General features: G+C 41.6%; 1 protein-coding gene across 2 annotated transcripts in view; it reads right to left on the bottom strand.

The window, feature by feature from the left end:
• Positions 1-1251: 1251 nt before the first annotated feature.
• nipbla (NIPBL cohesin loading factor a) overlaps positions 1252-21252 on the bottom strand; it is a 31056-nt gene continuing 11055 nt past the window's right edge. For both annotated transcript variants that reach the window (XM_072433735.1, XM_072433736.1), the window contains exons 17-49: positions 21085-21191; positions 20917-21003; positions 20081-20312; positions 19290-19441; positions 18980-19060; positions 18792-18892; positions 18558-18687; positions 18389-18471; positions 18173-18305; positions 17796-17939; positions 17621-17707; positions 17261-17481; positions 17086-17188; positions 16893-16991; positions 16199-16345; positions 15581-15715; positions 15405-15503; positions 15273-15326; positions 15096-15204; positions 14880-15010; positions 14653-14793; positions 14483-14576; positions 13636-13790; positions 12031-12121; positions 9722-9895; positions 9336-9526; positions 8564-8671; positions 7373-7573; positions 7098-7244; positions 6018-6394; positions 4657-4831; positions 3166-3366; positions 1252-2467 (exon numbers count right to left, since the gene is read on the bottom strand). In XM_072433735.1, the coding sequence (XP_072289836.1) occupies positions 2111-2467; positions 3166-3366; positions 4657-4831; positions 6018-6394; positions 7098-7244; positions 7373-7573; positions 8564-8671; positions 9336-9526; positions 9722-9895; positions 12031-12121; positions 13636-13790; positions 14483-14576; positions 14653-14793; positions 14880-15010; positions 15096-15204; positions 15273-15326; positions 15405-15503; positions 15581-15715; positions 16199-16345; positions 16893-16991; positions 17086-17188; positions 17261-17481; positions 17621-17707; positions 17796-17939; positions 18173-18305; positions 18389-18471; positions 18558-18687; positions 18792-18892; positions 18980-19060; positions 19290-19441; positions 20081-20312; positions 20917-21003; positions 21085-21191 (4847 nt within the window). In that variant the 3' untranslated portion in view covers positions 1252-2110. The remainder of the gene's footprint in view (positions 2468-3165; positions 3367-4656; positions 4832-6017; positions 6395-7097; positions 7245-7372; positions 7574-8563; positions 8672-9335; positions 9527-9721; positions 9896-12030; positions 12122-13635; positions 13791-14482; positions 14577-14652; positions 14794-14879; positions 15011-15095; positions 15205-15272; positions 15327-15404; positions 15504-15580; positions 15716-16198; positions 16346-16892; positions 16992-17085; positions 17189-17260; positions 17482-17620; positions 17708-17795; positions 17940-18172; positions 18306-18388; positions 18472-18557; positions 18688-18791; positions 18893-18979; positions 19061-19289; positions 19442-20080; positions 20313-20916; positions 21004-21084; positions 21192-21252) is intronic.

Below are 21252 nucleotides of genomic sequence, written 5' to 3'. Positions count from 1 at the left end.
GCTCCGGGGGAAACAACAGCTTCGCGTTTTATGTTCCGCTTCTAATAAACTCATTTCGTTTGTGTTTGTTAAATTGATAATATATGTATAGATATATTTGAAAATAAATATTACAGGTAAAAATACAAATCAAAAATACATATAAACCGAGTATATTGATACCAGACGAAAGCATAATAATATTTCACACACACAAGTGAAATGCAAGGGTAAATCATTCTTAAATGTCAGATTGGAGTTATTTGTTGTACAAGTTGTATATTGGCATTTGTATTTGGTACTTTGGTATCTGGTCAGGAGAAGAATTATCTACAATTATTTAACCTTTTCAGCATAGATGTGATTTAGATCTGATGTATTGCCCTCAAAGGGAAATGTGTCCTCTGCATTTGACCCATCTTTCACTGCAGCTGGACATCTCCTCAGGAGCAGGGGTCACTGCAGTGCATGTGTCTGCTGACTGACTTCTTATCGATGCAACATGTTGTATTGTGGAACCTTTAAAGCAGTGGTTCTCAACCTGGGGGTCGTGAAACATTTTCAGGGGTCCCTAGATGAAATGAGGGAACGTTTGAAAATGGACACATAGACTTAAACTTGATTAAAATGTAGATTATGTTCTCAAAATAAAATCAAACATTAAACATGAGGCAATATTACAGAACAGAAATGCCAAAAGCTTTTATTTTGGGGCTGAAAAAGTTTGAGAACCACTGTTTTAAACAACATCGAATGCAGTTATTCTTAAGCTGCAGACGAGGCAGAATGTATGGAACTATTCATATGACAAGTGTGTGTGACATTAAAGGTGGTGTGGACATTATATTCTAATGCATTTCATTAATCTACTCATATAAATATCAATTTAGGAACCTATTTTAGGAGTATGTGTGTGTTGGGATTCATAAGGCAAAACCACATCAACAATACACAAAACTCATTCAATGTAGACAGAGAATTCACAGCCCTAATGTACAAGTACTCAATGTACAAGTACTCAATGTACAAGTACTCAATGTTCACCAGTCGATCTGATTCAGATCTGAAAATTGGTAAAACATCTCATCTTCTTAAACAGATCTTTCTAATATATATAGTGTTTTTGAGCTGTGTCCAGGTTATTTCCTTTGCAGACCAATAAAGCTCGGCCAAGTCTAAAAGAAAATAGAACTTGTTGAATCAGCATTCGTTCAGGTGATTTTGTTTCTTGTATGAATTGGAAAGATCAGATTAAGACTTTAGGCAAACAAGTGACAAAGAAGTAGAAAATTTATTGCAGTATTTGTTCCACCAAAAGGATATAAATACTCCTCCTCTGACGCTATGGTGACCTAATACATCAAAATCTACATTTACAAAATATACTCCTGTGGGCCACGTATACTGCATGCGTAGATCGAAATAGAATAAATTATATTCAGGACTCTGCCATTGTACAGCTTGGACAAATAAAAGTGAATAAAATAATAATAAAAAAATCTTATTTTTCTGCTTTTATCGTTTTCTTTCAAATATCTAAAAACTAAACTGAAAATCATCCAGACGCTGATTGTATAATAAACCCCGAAACACTTGAATAAGAACATCAAAAAGACTAATTTCCAACATTCACTTTAGGTTTTATTTCTTTTTTTTACAGATTTTTTGTCTTCAGAGATATAAACATTTTAGTTTTGCTGTGTTAAACTATAATACAGTGGGAGTAGAAATGAAGGACTAGAATCTGCTGCACAACAGCGAAGGGGCTCCCACTACAATGTTGACGAACATTTCCTCCTGGTCTCGGTCTGGGCCTTTTCCCCTCGGGGCGTGGCGGGGCGGGGTCGTTCCTCCCCACGCCCTCCGGATTCCTTCTCCCGCACTCGGCAGCATGAGCAGTCCCTCTGTAGAAGTCTCTTTGCAAGAATAACTCATGTAAAAGTATGTAGTGTCAAATTTCTCCCGGGGGCTTCTTACAAAATGAGGAAGGGGAGAAAAGGGGGAGGAATCCAGTGACGTTTTGGCTGTGGTGTTGAGGGGGGCGGGGCAGGGCGGGAGCGCGAGGGCGGGGCAAGAGGAGTAGAAACAAAAAAAAAAACAAAAAAAAAAACACAACACCACACAGGGACTATTAGCTAGCCCCGCCTTCCCGCGCCGCGTACAGGGACCGTAACGTCTGTACCACTTTGTTGCTCAGTTTATGGTTGCTGGTCATGGCGATCTTTTTGTAAATGACGTCCGAGTCCTTGATCGTGTCCACCCAGGGCACGAGTTTGCGTCCGTCGCGCTTCTTGGCCTCCGCCCACGGCCCGGAGTAGGAGCCCGCCATCCAGTTGACGGTGTAGCCGTGCGAGCTCTTCTGGACCACGCGGGCGATCTGCGGCCGGTCCTTGTACTTGGGACAGAAGAGCGCGATCACGTCCATCACCTCCACCGTCTCGCTCATGCGGCCCGGGTCCGAGTCGCCGCGCCGGGGCTTTCGAGAGGACTGTGGGGGGGAGAGAGAGAGAGCATGTCAGTGTGAGAGGAACAAACACAACCAGCCTGCCTCACGGGGAACACGACGCTCTATCGTTAGACGCAGACAGCACACAGCGGTCTCATTTGAACAGGAATAGCGAATTTTACACAATATCTGTGCTGGGGTGAAACAGATTGGACTTCATTTTCATGAAAGAATTTGGTACAGCCCCTTTAAATAAAGCAAGGGGACCTGGTTTTCTTTTTCTTTTCTTTTTGAAAGGATTTTTTGGCCCGTAGGCTCGATCAGACAGGATAGTATAGCGTGAATTAGGGTTCAGAGAGAGAAGAACACTGTAGCAAACTGTGGAGAGCCGGACTCGCACTCACGACGCAAATGGAGCACGTGTGATATCAACTCGACCGCCGAGCAGCAGGCGGGGCCAAAAGGAGGAAGTACGTTCTTAAATCTACACAACTGGCTCTCACATAGACTTAGGTGCATCGTTTAAATTCACTTTGAATCATCATCAGACTTTAGAACAGCCCAGAGCGCAGCTTACGACTCTTACTTCTGGGTTTAAGATAAAATACTTCATTTTCAGCAGCAGACAGCGTGCAGCCTTCACAGTGAACTCTGGGGTACAATAACCTCTACAAACATGGCCAGTTAAATGAAGTTAGTCCGGCCGTGGTCGTGTGATTCTTCTTGGATACGTCTCTCACCCCTGGAGTTCGCTCGTCGCCTTCGCTGTCGTCGTCGTCCGTCTCGGGCCCGGCCTGGTGCCGGGGGCTGGGTCCGGACAGGACGGTGCCGGAGCTGCCGAGCAGAGCGTTTATGGCTTTGTTTCTGATGTTGGCACTGGCCGACGCCTCGCCCTCCTCGTCCTCCTCGTCCGGATCCAAGTGCTCCATCAGAACCTTGAACTGGACGGACAAGAAAAAGACACGTGAAGAACGACTTTCATCAACTCCAGGAGGTCAGGCTTTAGCCGTTTAGCGGTTTAAAAAGGTGGTGTGCCTGGTGTTTTACCGTCTTTACACGTGAAAACAGAACTAGTTCATGTTAAAGGCGTAATGGACGATTTCTTGGCCCAAATCTGAGTCTCATTTCCTCGTGGCGTGGACTGTCGATTAGTCCTGCCACATATCAATCAAAGGATTCACCTACCGCTCACCTGCAGCCTCGTTCTAGCTCATCCCCAGGAGAGCAGCACGTTTCCCTGTGTCTAAGAGCATGGATCTATCATAATATAGTTCCCCCAGTGTACGGGACAAAATGAAGACAGAAAAAGACTGTTCGAGCTGACTCAGAAGAAGACGGAAATCTACGGGAGACGAGATGCGCGATCCGTCGCGCTAATAAACAAAGGCATGTGTGTGTTGTATCAGTCCACACGGGGGAGTGCGCATGCGCACTTCCACCTGAGTTCTCAAATCGCCGACGAATCGTCCATTGCGCCTTTAAACTCTTGAGAGAGTTTATAACGACCTTTAGAGGGCGCCAGCGAGCTAACGACACACTTTCCGCTCGGAGGAGAATAAAACGCACTATAATTAGACACATTATCATCTGGTCGTTTTTACAAGTTCTTTATTCTGGGGCAAAACTGATTGAGAGATAACGCCAATTCTACTGTCTAAAACAATATGTATAATAAATATTATTATTCGAGATTTATAATTAAAACTCTGGAACTCTTTGGATTATAATTTAAAAACATCAACCAAAGTCTATATCTTTAAGAAACGGTTTAAAGCAATAACAATGAAATCATGTGAAACACAATCGGGTTCAGACATTTTAATCCGTCGTCTGTGTTTTAGTCGAGCAATTTGTTTTATTTGTATTATCAGGATTCACACGAGTGAGTTTAGATTGAGGAGTGACTCGAGAATGTGCTCTCTGTCGGCATGGTTACTCAAACGTTTTCAATGTTCACCTGCCGATCTCTTCACCATCAACTGGCTCTCTTAAAGGGGGTGACGGATACTGTAATTCAGCTCTCCTTTAAACAGTCTTTTAATACTATTCGATCGGTAACACGTGTGGAATCATTTGTACGGATTCATCTTTAAGACTTCTTGTTCGCCCTTTGTGGACTCTCTGCGGCGGCTCAGAGTCCTACAGCGCCCTCTAGTGTTCCGCTCATTTTAATGTGTTTCCACTATCTGCCGCGGGTGGACGGCGCGACACGGGTAAAGGACAGTACTCACGTCGAGGTACTGCTTGACTATCCGCCGCTTGACGTCCTCGGAGAGCGTGGCGTGGGCCATGTTGTTGGAGATGAAGTCGATGGTTTGCCGCGGGTGGAAGAAGATGTTGTTTTTGCGGTTCACGGCCTTGTCGTACACTTTGGCCGACTCCGTGGGGGAATACTTCTGGATTTTACTGCGGACGCACGGGGAGACTTTGATTATGTGTGGCTGTGATTCCAACAGATCAAAACAATACACAAATGAAAGAATGATGCCATTTCTGCTGTCTGAAACAATATGTATAGTAAATATCATGATTATAGTTTTATAAGTATTAGTGTGGAAGTGAAAGAGGAATAGAATCTATTCCTTAGGATCAAAATAGTAATTTGTAATAACTGGTCCTGCTCACACAAAACAAAAACTGGCATAAACCCAAACCTCTGCCAGCACTAATGTTTATACGCGATTATAATTTAGGAGGCTTATGCTTAAGGCAGCGGGGTCCAAAGCGTTTTCACTGGGGGCCGCATTTTGAAAGCTAAAGGGCAGAGGGCCACAGACAACCCGACAATGAAGTGAATCATTTGGCATTTGACAGTTTTGATGCCTCCACACCTTTAATAAGACTTGGAACATTAATATTAAGGTTGCTATTACATAAACATGTTTGACTTTTTCCAATTTAACAGTAAAAAGTAAAACATTTTATTGTTTAGGCCAATTTAGGAGGAAGCCGGAGGGCCAACAAAATTGGTCTGAGGGCCGCATTTGACCCCCGGACCACAGTTTAGACACCCCTGCATTAAGGTGAGTTAAAGTGCCCCCTACAGGTCGGACGACTCATTGAACTAAGACGCAGTTTGATATATTTTAAATTTTGCTAGAAAATTATTAAAATGTGATCTCAGAATAGCACCATATTTAGGTTTATCATTTCACTTCCTGTTTGAAATTGATGACATCACACTAGGAAAATACCCAGAAAACACTGGGTCAAAACAAAAATGTTTAAATTTTATTTGACAAATAAAAATACACGAGAGCGACTTTATTTTGAGTAAAAAAAAGTTGTTTCTTTGTGTAAATGATGCATAAAATTTTACTGGAATGAGTGTCCCTGGTGTGATGTCACACATTTTCTACAGATTTTTCAACTTTTCTCTACAAACACCTGCTTGATTGGTGTAAAACTATAATGTATATGTACAACAGATATAAATACACCAAATAAAGTCAACATTAGACAAACCCGTCACTTTAACTACATCTGTTTGGTGAATCTATCGCTCATGGACTTACATAAACCCTTTCCATCCATCTGAGATTAATACAGTAAATTCTAGAACACCATAGCAACCGATGTAAACACACTGTACCTGTCAGAGAACCCGTAGAGATTCTTCAGGTGTTGCTTGAGCACCAGCAGTAAAAGTATGCCCTGGACTGCGTTGGCAAAGTCCAAGAGTCCGATGGGGTTGTCCGGGAGACGCCTCATCACTTTGTCCGCGTCTTCCACGTCCAGGTCGTCCAGGTCGGACTCTGACTCGGACTCGGAGTTCGCCGGGCGCTTGCCGTGTTTCTTCGGCCTCCGCACCTCCTCCCGGCGCCGCTCTTCGTCGCTTTCGCCGTTTTCGCTTCGGGAGGAGTTGCAGTTCATGTTCCCGTCGTCCTCCTCTCCGTCCGACGCGCTCCGCCACTCCTTCTTCTCCTTCTTCACCTTCTTCTCTTTGCGCTTGGGCTCCTTTAGTAGAAGCTGTGAAGAGAAGAGAGAAGAATAAGCTTTGAAATCAGACTAAATGGTCTCAACTCTTTCAAACGAACCATGTGACTAAAGGACAGACGTGAAGCTGCGGTTTGGCTAAAAATAGGCGTCCATTGAGCCATTGAGCCATTTCTCTCGTCTTATAAGATTTACGGATGTCAAGTGGCTGAATGGAAGTAAAATAAGGAGATAAGTTTAATGTTTGACTCACAGACGGCCTAACTAATGCATTGGACATTATTTTTTTTTTAATCAACACAATACACTGTTCTGCATTCAATATAATAAATATTGAATGCAGAACAGTGTATTGTGTCGATGAGACGTTACCGTTACATTATCGACCAAATAAAGGATAAAACACTGTGACTCGTGCTTCTTCATAGCGAATATGAACACATTTTTCTTTTTTTTTTACTCTTCTTTGAGATTCTGATTAAATAATACCACTGTCTTCATTATAAAATGTCTTTGTTTATGTGTTTTAGAATCACAATTGATGTCGATTAATCGTTACAGCGCTACAAATAACCAGAGCATATCCACAAAAACATACTACAGGCGTTGGGCTAATACAGAGCAGACCATCACTAAAGTATCTCTAAAAGAGGAAACGGTGAACAGCACTTGAGGTAGGCGTCCGTAGTGTCTGTAAGCGTCTGTAGTCATCTGTAGCGTCTGTAGAAGTCTGTACCTCTCTGAAGGTCTGCAGCAGGTTGCTCCCGGACACAGACAGAGTGATGTCGATGTGGTGCATGATGAAGAGCGGCTCTTCCTGGCTCTGGTACGGGAAACAGGCCAAGTTATCCGCCACAAACAGCAGCATGTTCACCTCCGTTTTCTGAGGGAAGAGAGACGCAGTCACCGTTAAAGACCAAATGTCCTGTGTCCAGTTAACACGTAGGTGCCATTAAGAAATACACGTATCCTTCAAAAAGTGTGACACATCTTCCCCCACCGTGTACTCACCGAGCTGTCGTCGAACTGGTTGAGCAGCGCGATGAGGAAGGCCCTGCGGTGCTGCCGGTTCCCCCGGATCATGGTGAAGAGGTGAGCGCACAGGGCCGAGTTCGTCTCGTCCTGTCGGAAGCCGCGGATGATGGCCTTCCTCGACGAGCGGATGGCCTGCTGCAGCGTGTAGGACATCTTCATCCCCGCCACCGCCTTCATCTGAGGACGGAGCGCACGCACGCTCCGGTTACACTTCCGTCTTAAGTCTACTTTCAAAAGCGCAACGCATCACCCGCAACAACACGTACACGGTTAAGCTAATGTTCTCAAATACAATTCCCCCTAAAATGCGACTTATACTCCGGAAAATACGGTACATCTTTAAGTGGGAGCTTCTGTGACAATATGCAATCATTTTAACATTTGCGTTTCTTTCTCCTTCAGATATGATTTAGCTTTATTCTCCTTTCTGCGTCAGTCTTTTGAAAATGCCAGATTCTGTGCATCGTTTAATATTGTATGTGTATAGTAATAACAACAAACTGTCTGACAAACACTGTTACATGTGTCATTCAGCTTCATACTCGTGTGCGATACTGTCATACTCGTGTGCGATACTGTCACACTCGTGTGCGATACTGTCACACTCGTGTGCCATACCGTCACACTCGTGTGCCATACCGTCACACTCGTGTGCCATACCGTCACACTCGTGTGCCATACCGTCACACTCGTGTGCCATACCGTCACACTCGTGTGCCATACCGTCACACTCGTGTGCCATACCGTCACACTCGTGTGCCATACCGTCACACTCGTGTGCCATACCGTCACACTCATGTGCGATACTGTCACACTCATGTGCGATACTGTCATACTCCTGTGCCATACTGTCACATTCATGTGCGATAATGTTTCCCCCCCTTAAATAATACTTGGCATGTTTGGCGAGCCGGATTATAGAGACAAACGGGCCATATGTGGCCCGCGGGCCGTAGTTTGCCCACCTCTAATTTAGAGTATAAGAGTTTTTTTTTCTAAGTTATCGTTTTTTTTAAATGTTTTTTTATTATACTTCTGTGCCTTATCAATGTTGCAACGCTGGAATTTCCCCATTGTGGGACAAATAGAGGTTATTTTATCTTATAATCTAATATATAATTATTTTATATTTTGGACATTTTAAGTAACAATATAACCGGGTCTCACATGAATGAAGCCGGTGTACTTCTTGTCGATCTCCACGAGCTGCTGGTCGGCCTTGTTCCTCATGGCGGCCTCGGGGTCTGTTCCTATGGCGATGAGGTAGGGCACGCACTGCACAACAAACAAACAAACACCACTTTTAAGTAAAGAACGGCTCATACCACAGCCACCACACGACACATTGCTCAGTTAACACTTTAAAAAATAGAACTTTAAAAAGAGTTGACTTTTCTGCTTTTTTAACTGAGCGTTTTATTTGGATTGAAAACAGAAACAAAAACAAAAACATAAACTTACACATCATGTAAAGTGTAATAGTGTGAGAATAATATAAAGAGGTGAAAATTTATGTCTATAAAAAAAAAATCAACAAAAAAATTATATTTTTTTGGGGGGGAAAGGAAGTATCCATTTTTATTTTTTCCAAAATAAAGTTAGCCATAAAGCAACGTGAACATCTGAGACGACGTTTGGACTGAAAGAAGAACTGAATTTTCTGCATCGTAGTGCTAATCTACAACACCTAATCTAAATCGTAATATTGCCATGCGACGCTGCTGAATCCCATCAATGTCCCTGTATAAGAGAATAAACTTGCAGAACGAAATAAAGAGCAGTGGGTGGATGAGGCCCTGACCTGCACAGGGTGGATGAGGCCCTGTAGGCAGCTCGTGTGTTCTGACCTGCACAGGGTGGATGAGGCCCTGTAGGCAGCTCGTGTGTTCTGACCTGCACAGGGTGGATGAGGCCCTGTAGGCTGCTCGTGTGTTCTGACCTGCACAGGGTGGATGAGGCCCTGGTTGAGGGTGAGCGCGATGACGTTGAGAGCGAAGTGTCTGACGCTGGACTGCGTGTGGAAGAAGGCCTCCAGCACCTGCTTCAGGTACAGCTGCATGATGGAGCTGCTCATGCCCGAGGAGATGTCGCCCATCTCCTTCAGATCCTCCTGTTTGGACAGCTTTTTCCCTGCAACACAAGAGGAACGGCCCGGTGAGCGCTACAATGGATCATCTGAAAGGCTAACAACAAATACCCCGTCTCACTAATGTATACAACCTGCCAACCCTGTAGTTTAAACATCTCATGGCCCAGATAAACCCTGCCCAATCTAACATTTTACTTTTTAACAAGCTTTGGAGTAACACTAGAATAATGACGTACATTCCCTGTCGGCCTCCTGCATGCGCGTGTCTTCCTCCTGAAGGTAGGTCTGCAGGTTTTTGAGGATCTGGATCTTGAGGTTGATGGAGGTGTTGGAGTCGGCGAGGATCCCGTTGTACAAACTCTTGACTTCGGGCATAAACATCTGACTGGGATGCATGATGACGAGGAACCCTGAGGGGACATAAGCAGCTCCATTTAATGCAACGTGAAGGTCAAAGTGGGGCTCTGAGCTGTGTGAAAACAGATTCAAAAGGTTAAAGTTACAGTAGAGTTACAGTAGTTTCAGTAAAGTTACAGTAGAGTTACAGTAGAGTTACAGTAGTTTCAGTAAAGTTACAGTAGAGTTACAGTAGTTTTAGTAGTTTCAGTAGAGTTACAGTAGTTTTACAGTAGTTTCAGTAGAGCTACAGTAGTTTTAGTAGTTTCAGTAGAGTTACAGTAGTTTTACAGTAGTTTCAGTAGAGCTACAGTAGTTTCAGTAGAGTTACAGTAGTTTCAGTAGAGTTACAATCGTTTCAGTAGAGTTACAGTAGTTTTAGTAGTTACAGTAGTTTCAGTAGAGTTATAGTAGTTTTAGTAGAGTTACAGTAGTTTTACAGTAGTTACAGTAGAGCTACAGTAGTTTTAGTAGTTACAGTAGTTTTAGTAGAGTTACAGTAGTTTTAGTAGAGTTACAGTAGAGTTACAGTAGTTTCAGTAGTTACAGTAGTTTCAGTAGTTACAGTAGTTTTGTAGTTTCAGTAGAGTTACAGTAGTTTTAGTAGAGTTACAGTAGTTTTAGTAGTTACATTAGTTTCAGTAGAGTTACAATAGTTTCAGTAGTTTTGTAGTTTCAGTAGTTACAGTAGAGCTACAGTAGTTTTACAGTAGTCTCAGTAGAGCTACAGTAGTTTTAGTAGTTTCAGTAGAGTTACAATAATTTCAGTAGAGTTACAGTAGTTACAGTAGTTTTGTAGTTTCAGTAGAATTACAGTAGTTTTAGTAGAGTTACAGTAGTTTTAGTAGAGTTACATTAGTTTCAGTAATTACAGTAGTTTTGTAGTTTCAGTAGAATTACAGTAGTTTTAGTAGAGTTACAGTAGTTTCAGTAGAGTTACATTAGTTTCAGTAGTTACAGTAGTTTTGTAGTTTCAGTAGTTACAGTAGAGCTACAGTAGTTTTAGTAGTTTCAGTAGAGTTACAATAGTTTCAGTAGAGTTACAGTAGTTTCAGTAGTTACAGTAGTTTTGTAGTTTCAGTAGTTACAGTAGAGCTACAGTAGTTTTACAGTAGTCTCAGTAGAGCTACAGTAGTTTTAGTAGTTTCAGTAGAGTTACAATAGTTTCAGTAGAGTTACAGTAGTTTCAGTAGTTTCAGTAGTTTTGTAGTTTCAGTAGTTACAGTAGAGCTACAGTAGTTTTACAGTAGTCTCAGTAGAGCTACAGTAGTTTTAGTAGTTTCAGTAGAGTTACAATAGTTTCAGTAGAGTTACAGTAGTTTTAGTAGTTACAGTAGTTTTAGTAGAGTTACAGTAGTTTTAGTAGAGTTACAGTAGAGTTACAGTAGTTTCAGTAGTTACAGTAGTTTCAGTAGTTACAGTAGTTTTGTAGTTTCAGTAGAGTTACAGTAGTTTTAGTAGAGTTACAGTAGTTTTAGTAGAGTTACATTAGTTTCAGTAGAGTTACAATAGTTTCAGTAGTTTTGTAGTTTCAGTAGTTACAGTAGAGCTACAGTAGTTTTACAGTAGTCTCAGTAGAGCTACAGTAGTTTTAGTAGTTTCAGTAGAGTTACAATAATTTCAGTAGAGTTACAGTAGTTACAGTAGTTTTGTAGTTTCAGTAGAATTACAGTAGTTTTAGTAGAGTTACAGTAGTTTTAGTAGAGTTACATTAGTTTCAGTAGTTACAGTAGTTTTGTAGTTTCAGTAGTTACAGTAGAGCTACAGTAGTTTTACAGTAGTCTCAGTAGAGCTACAGTAGTTTTAGTAGTTTCAGTAGAGTTACAATAGTTTCAGTAGAGTTACAGTAGTTTTAGTAGTTACAGTAGTTTTAGTAGAGTTACAGTAGTTTTAGTAGTTACAGTAGTTACAGTAGAGTTACAGTAGAGTCCAGAACAAAAGGATAAGAATCACAGTGACACATGCAGTACTTATTTGAATTATTTTTGGATTATACATGTAATTTATTGCCTCGGCTAATAAAAGAAAAGACTGATTTAAGATGACCTATAGTTACTTGTATACATGTATGTAATACAACAAGCATTTTTAGGACAAAGGAAGTCTCCTCTAATGACAGAAATATTGTTACTATGACATCACATCTTACCCAGGCCGATAATGGCTTTTGTCTTGACCTCCTCATCGTCATGTTTGGTGAAATATAACAACAGCTCCAGAACCTTCTCCTTTATGATCACCTAAACAAAACATTCAGTCAGGAAATAGAGCATTTTAAACATTTATCCATCAGGCACTTATCAGAATAAACAATGCTTTATTCAAAAATTATTATTTTATCATACTCGGGCTCTTGACTTTTTGGGTAAAATTATTAAAAATCGGAAACTAAAATATTGATGAAGATTGATTTTTTTTTGGTACTCTGAGGATTTCATAAACACATTTTTTGACAGCTATCGGTTAAAATATTCTGAGAGACAATGTACAAATAAATAGTATCATTGAGTAATTTGTAAAGTGTTTAATCTTCTCATTTTAATTGTTTTATATAGATGTATTAATGCAGCAGTCTTTACGAAAAAACAAAACAAAAACCACACACTTTTATCATGTGTTTTAGAGTCAAGAGAGCGATTAATAAAATAGTCAACACATATTTAAATACTCGATTAGTCACAATTGTTGCAGATCTAATATTGAAAGCCATTACGTTTTTTGTTGCAGTGTGTTTGGAAAATAGAAATTTAAAGGAACATTTTGAAAATGTTTTAAAAATATGTTTTTAAATCATATTGCCCAGGCCCACATCCAACAGTATTTAGCGTTCTATAATAATAACAGTATTTAGTTTTCTATACTAATAACAGTATTTAGTTTTCTATCATAATAACAGTATTTAGTTTTATATAATAATAACAGTATTTAGTTTTCTATACTAATAACAGTATTTAGTTTTCTATACTAATAACAGTATTTAGTTTTCTATAATAATAACAGTATTTAGTTTTCTATCATAATAACAGTATTTAGTTTTATATAATAATAACAGTATTTAGTTTTCTATAATAATAACAGTATTTAGTTTTATATAATAACAGTATTTAGTTTTCTATACTAATAACAGTATTTACCTGTAAATAAAAGTGTTCTATTTTGTTTTTTATACGGTTTACTTACCTGCTAATAGTATTACCTAGTCTTGTGCTAGTTATTTTTACTTTATTTTATTTTTGTTCTATTATCATTATTTTATTATTATTATCTGATTATCTTTATTTTGTATTTTTATTATCTACTTTATTTTATTTCCCCCCTCCATTCCCTACTAAGATAGGAGAGGAGTTTTGTTAAGAGTTTTTTGTTTTGTTAAGAGTTCTATTAAGAGTGTGTTTTTGAAACTTCCTATAATCTGTCCTTTCCTCCTGTTCTACTGCCTTGTAACAACGAAATTTCCCCTTGTGTGGATATTAAAGGTTTATCTTATCTTATCTAATTTAGTTGTATATAATAACAGTATCTAGATTTCTATTCTAATAACAGTATTTAGTTGTATATAATAATAACAGTATGTAGTTTTCTATACTAATAATTCATGTTGTATTACTTCTAATAAAAGACAAAGCACATTCTAAAACTATTCATTGTTTCATTACTTACGCCAGTTCAAATTAGTCTAGTTCAGATGCTTGTTCAAATCTGATTTGTAAAATAGTGAGATTTTTGTGTTGTTATTTCTTGTTGAGGCCAGTACCTTTGTGGGGCCCTTGAACTCCTCCTGATCGAAGTCAAAGTGTCGAGCAAGGGCCCCCACGGTGAAGAGCGACCGCAGGAGGAAAGGCTTGTTCGCCGCCAGAGTCGTGCTGTTGGGGTCGTCCTGGTGCTGATTCTTCAACTTGTTAAGTGCTCCTAAAATACACACACAAATAATGAACTTAAAGCGCCCCCTGCAGGTCCGACGACTCAGTGAATTAAAATGCATTTCAGATAATTGTATTTAGAATTCCGTTAAATTATAAAACATTTTATCACACAATAGCTAATTTTTTAGGTTTATAATCTCACTTCCTGTTTGTAATTGATGACATCACACTAGGAAATTAACGAGAGAAAACTGGGCAAAAACTCATCTAATGTCACAATTATTTTTATTGGACAAATGAAAATATATGAGAGCGACTTTATTTTGTTGAATTAATGTTTAGAGAGTCAAAAAAGTTGTGTAAATTCTGCATAAACTTTGACTGGAAAGAGTGTCCCTGGTGTGATGTCATTTCCTGTCATTTTCTACAGATTTTTCAACATTTTCCCCACAAATACCTGCTCGATTGGTGTAAAACTATAATTCATATGTACAACGGGTATAAACACAAAAAATAAAGTCAAAATTAGAACATCGTAAAAACCTGCCATCGGCACTTTAATCATTTACCTATGCGACATCACAGCACACTGCAAAACGAATATACATCTTGCACTTAAAAACTCAAATAAATATGTTTAAAAAAATTAAATACATAATAACCAGCTCTACAAACTAAAAAAATCTAAATTAAAAAAATTCTAAAAACATTAATACATCCTAAAAAAAAATGCCTTACCATAAAACCTGTTGAAGCAAGCCCATACAAACTTATAGTTGCGAGTGACTTTGTTGACGATGGCTCCGAGACAGCTCACGCAGTGCTGCACCACCTGCGGATTATCGAGAGTTAGAATCACGTTCGCGCCTCGCTGCTCCCGCAACCGGCTTCGCGCGTCGATCACGTACAGTCATGCCGTATTTGATGATCAGCTTCATCAGGTCTTCCTCTATGGTGGCCAGAAAGGTCTCGCTGGGATGGTCCATCAGTGGAATGACGAGCTCCAGGATCTTGGCCACGTTACAGATGACCATGAAGTCGTTGGCAGTCTGCGGCAGAGATGACGAGCTCGTTCATAAGCCGATTAGGTTGTACATTTGAACAAAGACAGACTGACGGACGTCGCTTAACTCACGTTGCACTTGGTGGTCAGGTACGGCTGCATCGTCATGGCGTGCTTCACCATGAGTTGAGCCCGGATCTTGCTGAACAGATATAATGTGGTGATGCACGCTACCAGCCGCTGGGAATTCACGCCTTTGTTATCTACAGAAAAAAGAAAAGTGTAGAATGTTAAATACATGATTAACCCGATGCGCAGGGGGGAAAAAAGGACCGTAAAAGCACCGACCCGAGAGAGACTCCTCGTATTTGAGAATGTGCTCGACCAAATTGTCCACCAGCTGCACACAGGCTTTTTTGGCCGGTTTATACGAGGCGTCCTCTTCAGACTTCAGAAGCTAAAGCACCAACAAACAATAAGTATATACATATAAAACCGCTGTGTCGTTATAAAACAAAGACTTACATTTTGTAGAAGCTGTTCAAACCAGTCATAGCCGGTGTCTTTGCACGCCGCCACCTAAAACAAACACATGGAAATCCAGACTGTGATGGCGCTCACGTTTACGTGGCGAAGTCATTTCGAAGCGACACTAACCACGTCTGTGATGTTCAGGATCTTCCTCGTCATCGTTTCTTTGTCGTGAGCTGGGGTTGGAGTAAACCACAGTTTTTGGAATGTCTCGTTCACCAGTTTCTGTTGAGAGCGGGTTCAGTCAGAAGCGGTACACGAATACATCCGCACGTGCACGTGAACGGTTTGCAGGAACAGACCTTGATGCCTTCCTCGTCGTTGACTCTCCTGATCATCCTCACGCACATCTCTGTGACCTTGTTGAACTTGGGCTGCTCCAGGCAGATGTCTCGAAGGATTTTGATCACTCTTTTCCTCACACTGATGCCAGTATCCTGCACAAGACAGAAATAGCAGTTACTAGACAGGAGTTCGTATTTCTAGGCACTAGGGGGCAGCAAAATACAGCTCGTGGAATGAACTTTACATGACCCCACAGGACAGTTAAGACACAACAACACAAAAGGGAGACAGGCGTCTATTTGCTTGGTCCTTTTCTTATTTAGCATCATTAAAAGCAGCCGTATTGTTCCTACAGTATGACAGAAAGTACTTTATTAAACCCATTCAGTGTGTAAGGATAAACCCACTGTGTGACCACCGTGCCCCTTTCAGAATCAGTTCTATGGTTTTTCACTACACTCTGGTTCCAGGGTACAGCTGGGGCAGAAATGAGAACCAGTTCCAGTAAAAAAACACAAAACAAACAGTGGAAACTGAGCTGGCACAGCCCAGACCTGGCTCTGAACCAGCCCAAGTGGGAAAAGGTGTTAGTTAAGAGTTGAGGCCACTGATGTTAAAGAGTTGATGTATCTTACCAGTATCCTCTCGACGAGCATGTCGTAGTACTGCTCTGTGAGCTGGGGCCTGCTCAGCACAAACCGTCCCAGCAGCTCCACAGCCGCTTCTCTCACACTGGTGGAGTTGTCCATGAGTCGCCCATGAACCCCGCGCTGCATGTCAGACTGAAGGAGGAAACATGTCAGTACAGAGTCTGCTCTGTGTATGTGTATGTACAGTATATGTATGCAAGTAGAGGCAGCAGCAGCAGTCGACCAAGTAGTTTTGCTACTACAGATACAGGAGAAAAGTAAAAGTACCCGTATGAAAATGTACTTTTCGAGTAAAAAGCATCTCACACAGAGTATGAGTCAAATGGAGTGATAAATGATAAAGAGCTGATATTCGGTCGGTGGCAAGATACTCATAAGTTAATTGTCTTGTAATATTTATTTGGTCATTTTTGTTTGATCAAAGTCAAAACCTTCAGGCAAGTCATCGTAATAACTGTGCTTAAAAAACATACAAAAGTACTTTCTATTTTTCAGATCAGTTAGAATAGAATAGAATAGAAAGTAAAGAAACGTGCTCTCAAATGTTTTGATGTAGAAGTAAAATGTAACGTACAGATGTAATGAAAATGTACTTAAGTACAGTACTTTTACACTGTTACTTCCCACTGATGGTCAGCAGACATAAAAGAAGTTTGTGACGGGAGAGATATAAACTCACCCGTGCCAGAATGCTGGGGTCCACAGCCACAACTTCAGACAGACACTTCATAGCTTTAGTCCGAACAGCAATGGCGCTTTCTCCAAGTACTCTTAAAATCTACCAAAGTGAAGACAAAACATTTGGCCATTTTCATAGTAATAATACCAGTATATGTTGGTGTATATTTGATGAGTAGATGACTTGAACAAACCTGTGTTAAATAAATATCAAAGCTCTGGGCAAACGGCCTCATGGAGGCCAAATATCGCACGATCAGACAAGAGTCTTCATAGTCCACAGTGTCAGAGTTCATTCTGAGGAACACATCAGTCAGTATATGATTACATTATACTATTACACCTTATGTCATATGGGGAGAATCTCACTTGAGCGTGGCGAAATGGGCGGGCATGGTTTTGATGATGTTGCGCAGGAACTTCTTGCGTTTCTCGGCGCGCTGCATGATCTCACCCGTCGTCTCCATCTCCTTGGCGTGTTGAGGTCCATCAGAGGAGTCGTCGTCCTTAGAGTTCTGGTTTCTCATCGACTTCTCAGCTTCTGTAGTGGCATCTCGAAACCATTGAGCGATGTAGAACTTCCTTGCAAACTAGAAAGAAGATAAATATGTATGAGACGAGTCAAAGGATCATGTAATTAACTTGATACTATTCATGATAAATTACATTTTTTAAATTAATTTTGAGTTAATGCAAATACATAACACAATACAATTGACGCAAACCTACCACCAGGGAGGCATCTGTTTCTGCATTTTCCTCCAGGTAATCCAGAAGAGCCTTCTGCAGCTGCTGGGTCTCATCATCGCCCGGAGTCTTTGGAGTCAGAAACGACAATATACAGAGTCAGTTTTCAAGACACATCATCAATTACAGAAACCATTAAAAATGTGCATCGTTTTACCTCCTCCAGGATGCGGTTGATTGATTTCTGGTCCATCTTGCTGGTGACTGCGTCCTTTCTTAGTCGGGCAGCTACCGTGCCAAGATAGTCCAGCGAGGCCACTCTCAGAGCCATCTCTGTCTGCTTGTTACTGAACTGATGCACCTGGAGAGACACAACACAGACAGGATGAGGCCAGTGCACCTGCTGGACAGGGACCAGGGGGGTGCTGGACACCAGAGGGGTGCTGGACACCAGAGGGGTGCTGGACACCAGAGGGGTGCTGGACACCAGAGGGGTGCTGGACACAAGAGGGGTGCTGGACACAAGAGGGGTGCTGAACACCAGACACAATACTACAGTATCTTCTTCCATTACGTGGAACATTAAATACTAACCAGTAATCTGCCGAGCAGACTGAGGAGGAGCTCTGCTGCAGGCCACTCTGGTTTGTTCACTGTGGACAGAAGATCCTGAACAAAGTTCTCAAACAATGGTCTGTAATCTTCTTCTCCTTGTTTACTCCCACACCTGGAAAGGAACAAACACCACAACGTTTAAAAGGCAAAAATACTCAACAAAGTGACTTTAGAATTAGTCTACAGTGACATTACTTTTTGAGGAAGACGGAAAGGAAGTTTTGTGCAGTCCTCATGGCGGTTTCATAGGAGTTTGTGATCAGCACATCCTGATCCATCTGAAAATAGGATTGTTTCCAAACTCAGTCTAAATACAGTATAAAGCCATCAGCCTGGTGAGAAGTCTACAATTCCAAACGCTCACTTTGTTGTCCATTTCTTCAAAGGTTTCTCTGTCGTTGGGCAGGTGGACCACACACTGAATGAGCTGCAGGACCAGAGCCGTCACCATCTGGATGTACAGCGGCTCCCCGTCCTGGTCCGAACTGTTCAGTCTGAAGACACAATGTTCATCACATTATTCATAACCACGTGACATACTTTGAGTTCTATAATGGAAACACATTCTTACTAAAACACAGCAAGAAACCAACAATACCTGAAGTTCCTGAGGGATCGTTTGCTGGTGGGCAGCCGCGCCAACGACGTGAAAATCTCCTCCAAAATCAACTGTCGATGTTTTTCATAACGCGAAAACACCTGATAGTTAGAGGTAAAAGTTTAGTCCAACATTGTTCTAGAAGCATTTCAGTTCAGTTTAACTACGAACACAGACGTAACACTTACAGCAGTCACTAATTTAATGGCACATAACTGCAGTTCACTGACGTTCTCCACGAAGAAGGGCGTGATTCCCATCGAAGACACCTGGAAAGACACAGGAAATGTAAGTCATCTTCTACTCTAAGGAAAGCATCTCCCTTCTCTTCATCGGGTGAAGTCCTGGTTACGTTCCGGTAAAGGGGCCGTACTTGTCAAAAGCTAGTTCAGTTCAAACTTGTTCCTCGCGACAGTCAGATTCGGGTGAAATTCCAGGGGCTGAAGTGGCGTCTGAGTGTCTTTTATCGTTACGTCCCGGTCCTGCGGCGCCGTTTACCTGCAGGATGGTGGTGTCCGTGAGCAGCTGGATTTCGAGGAGCTCGGCGATGTTGCTCACGATGTCGCACACCTTGTTGTACAGCATGATGATCACGCGCTGCTTGTGGGTGGAGCATTTGGCGCGTTTGGCTTTCGAGCTCAGCAGGCCGCCTACGGGGGGAAGAAAAACACAGATCAGATTCACCCGCGTGACGGCAAACCGCGTCTTTAAGTTCGATCGTCGTTTTGTCTGACCGCATCAAACTTTTGCGAGATCGGTCGGGTTCTCGTGACATTTTAAACTGCCCGTAGTGTAAACTAACAGGTCTAAAATCTAAAAAAGGTACAATTTACCTTAAAACAATCCATATGAACATGATTTGACCTGGTTTATGGATAACAAAAACTGGCAAAATATCTTCTCCGTCAGCACAAACTAACTAAAATAGAAGCGCTGTAACTAAATACAAGCCCTGTGCATCGAGTAGTTCACTAAAAGGGGGCGTGGCACTCCGAAATGTTAAAGATCCTGCAAATATGCAAACGGCATCATCGTAAGTGAAAAGGCAGATTAAACCGTCTTAAACTAACACTCCAGTCTTAAACCTTTCCGCTGTCATATAAATCCTTATAATCCCAATAAAATAATGAATCAACTAATTTAAAAAAGGCTCCATCAATAGATAGATCACTTTCTTGTTGCAGTTGAAAAGATTCATATCTACACAGTTTCTATAGAGCACATCTTTACGAAATAATGGATCCACATTTGTGTTCTGGTGATGAATACGTGATATCGTGCTTCCTCACCTCCGTGCGGGTCGACCCTGTACACGGGGTCGTACTGCGGGTAGAGCGTGTTCTGCAGGTGGAACTTGGTGTACTGGAGCACCCGCTCGATCACGTCCTCGATGTAGACGGCCTTGGGCATGTGCGCGGACGTCATGACGTTCAGCGCCGTCAGGCAGGCGTCGGCGGACTTGGTCACGCGCTCCATGGTGAGGTCCCGCCACAGCTTCTCTTCGTCCTCCGTGTCTTGCTCCTGAGCAAACCATTCACGCACGATCAGATGATGCGTATCACACAAGCGGGCCGGGCGATTGGGTCGGCATTAATCTAGTGGCGAGTTATTTGACAACAATACCCGTATTTTCCGGACTATAAGTCGCACCTTTTTTCAAAGTTTTGGCCGGGGTGCACGTTTATACTTATACTCCGGAGCGACTTATGTGTGATATTATTTGTTATTTTCAAACTTGCAACCGCATTTCATACTCCAGTGCAACTTTTATGTTTTTTTCTTCTCTATTATGCATTTTTTGGCTGGTGCGACTTACGGTAATCTTTATGGCGATATTGTTGGATTCAGTGCTTTATTCTCAAACACACTTTTCCCCACTTGCTTCCCTGATATGGTCATGTTCTGAATAATGAAGTGAGAACTTTCAGAAACAGCACAAGGCTTTAGTTACTTCTTTAAGGTAATATAAAGATTCTACAGCTGTGATCAAATGTAAATCAGGCTCCAGATTCTCAATATATTAAACTTTTTTTTGGCAAAACGAACATGTCACATAAAATAAATGTTCATCTATAACATCTGAATGGGCCCGTCGGTGTGTGTCAGTGTCAGTGTTTTAGCTCACGTGGTTCATCAGAGTGATCAGTCTGGACCCGTCCTGGATGTTCTTTTCCAGTATGTTCAACAGCTTCACCAGCTTGTCCGATGGAATCTGAAACAATGCAGACGAAAAAAGGTTCTTAAGCAACGTCTGGTTCACGGGTCAAAACTAAATCGCATAGATGTGGCGTACCCTCCCCGTGATGCCCATGGCCTTGATCTTGGCTGATTCACTGCTTAGTTCGTTCAGCTGATGTTTCCCAAGCAGCAGTTCCTGGGGAATCTCATCGTCGTCGGCGGCTGGAAGACAAAAGTAAGACCTGTGTTTTCTATGAGAGTTGGAGGAGGGTTAAACTGTTCA

Source organism: Eucyclogobius newberryi, unplaced genomic scaffold, assembly GCF_026437365.1.
Source record: "Eucyclogobius newberryi isolate DKJ021-1_F unplaced genomic scaffold, fEucNew1.0.hap1 SCAF_6, whole genome shotgun sequence".
Lineage (NCBI taxonomy): Eukaryota > Metazoa > Chordata > Actinopteri > Gobiiformes > Gobiidae > Eucyclogobius > Eucyclogobius newberryi.
Note: the sequence above shows the minus strand (reverse complement) of the source record. Positions and strands in the feature narration are given on the sequence as shown.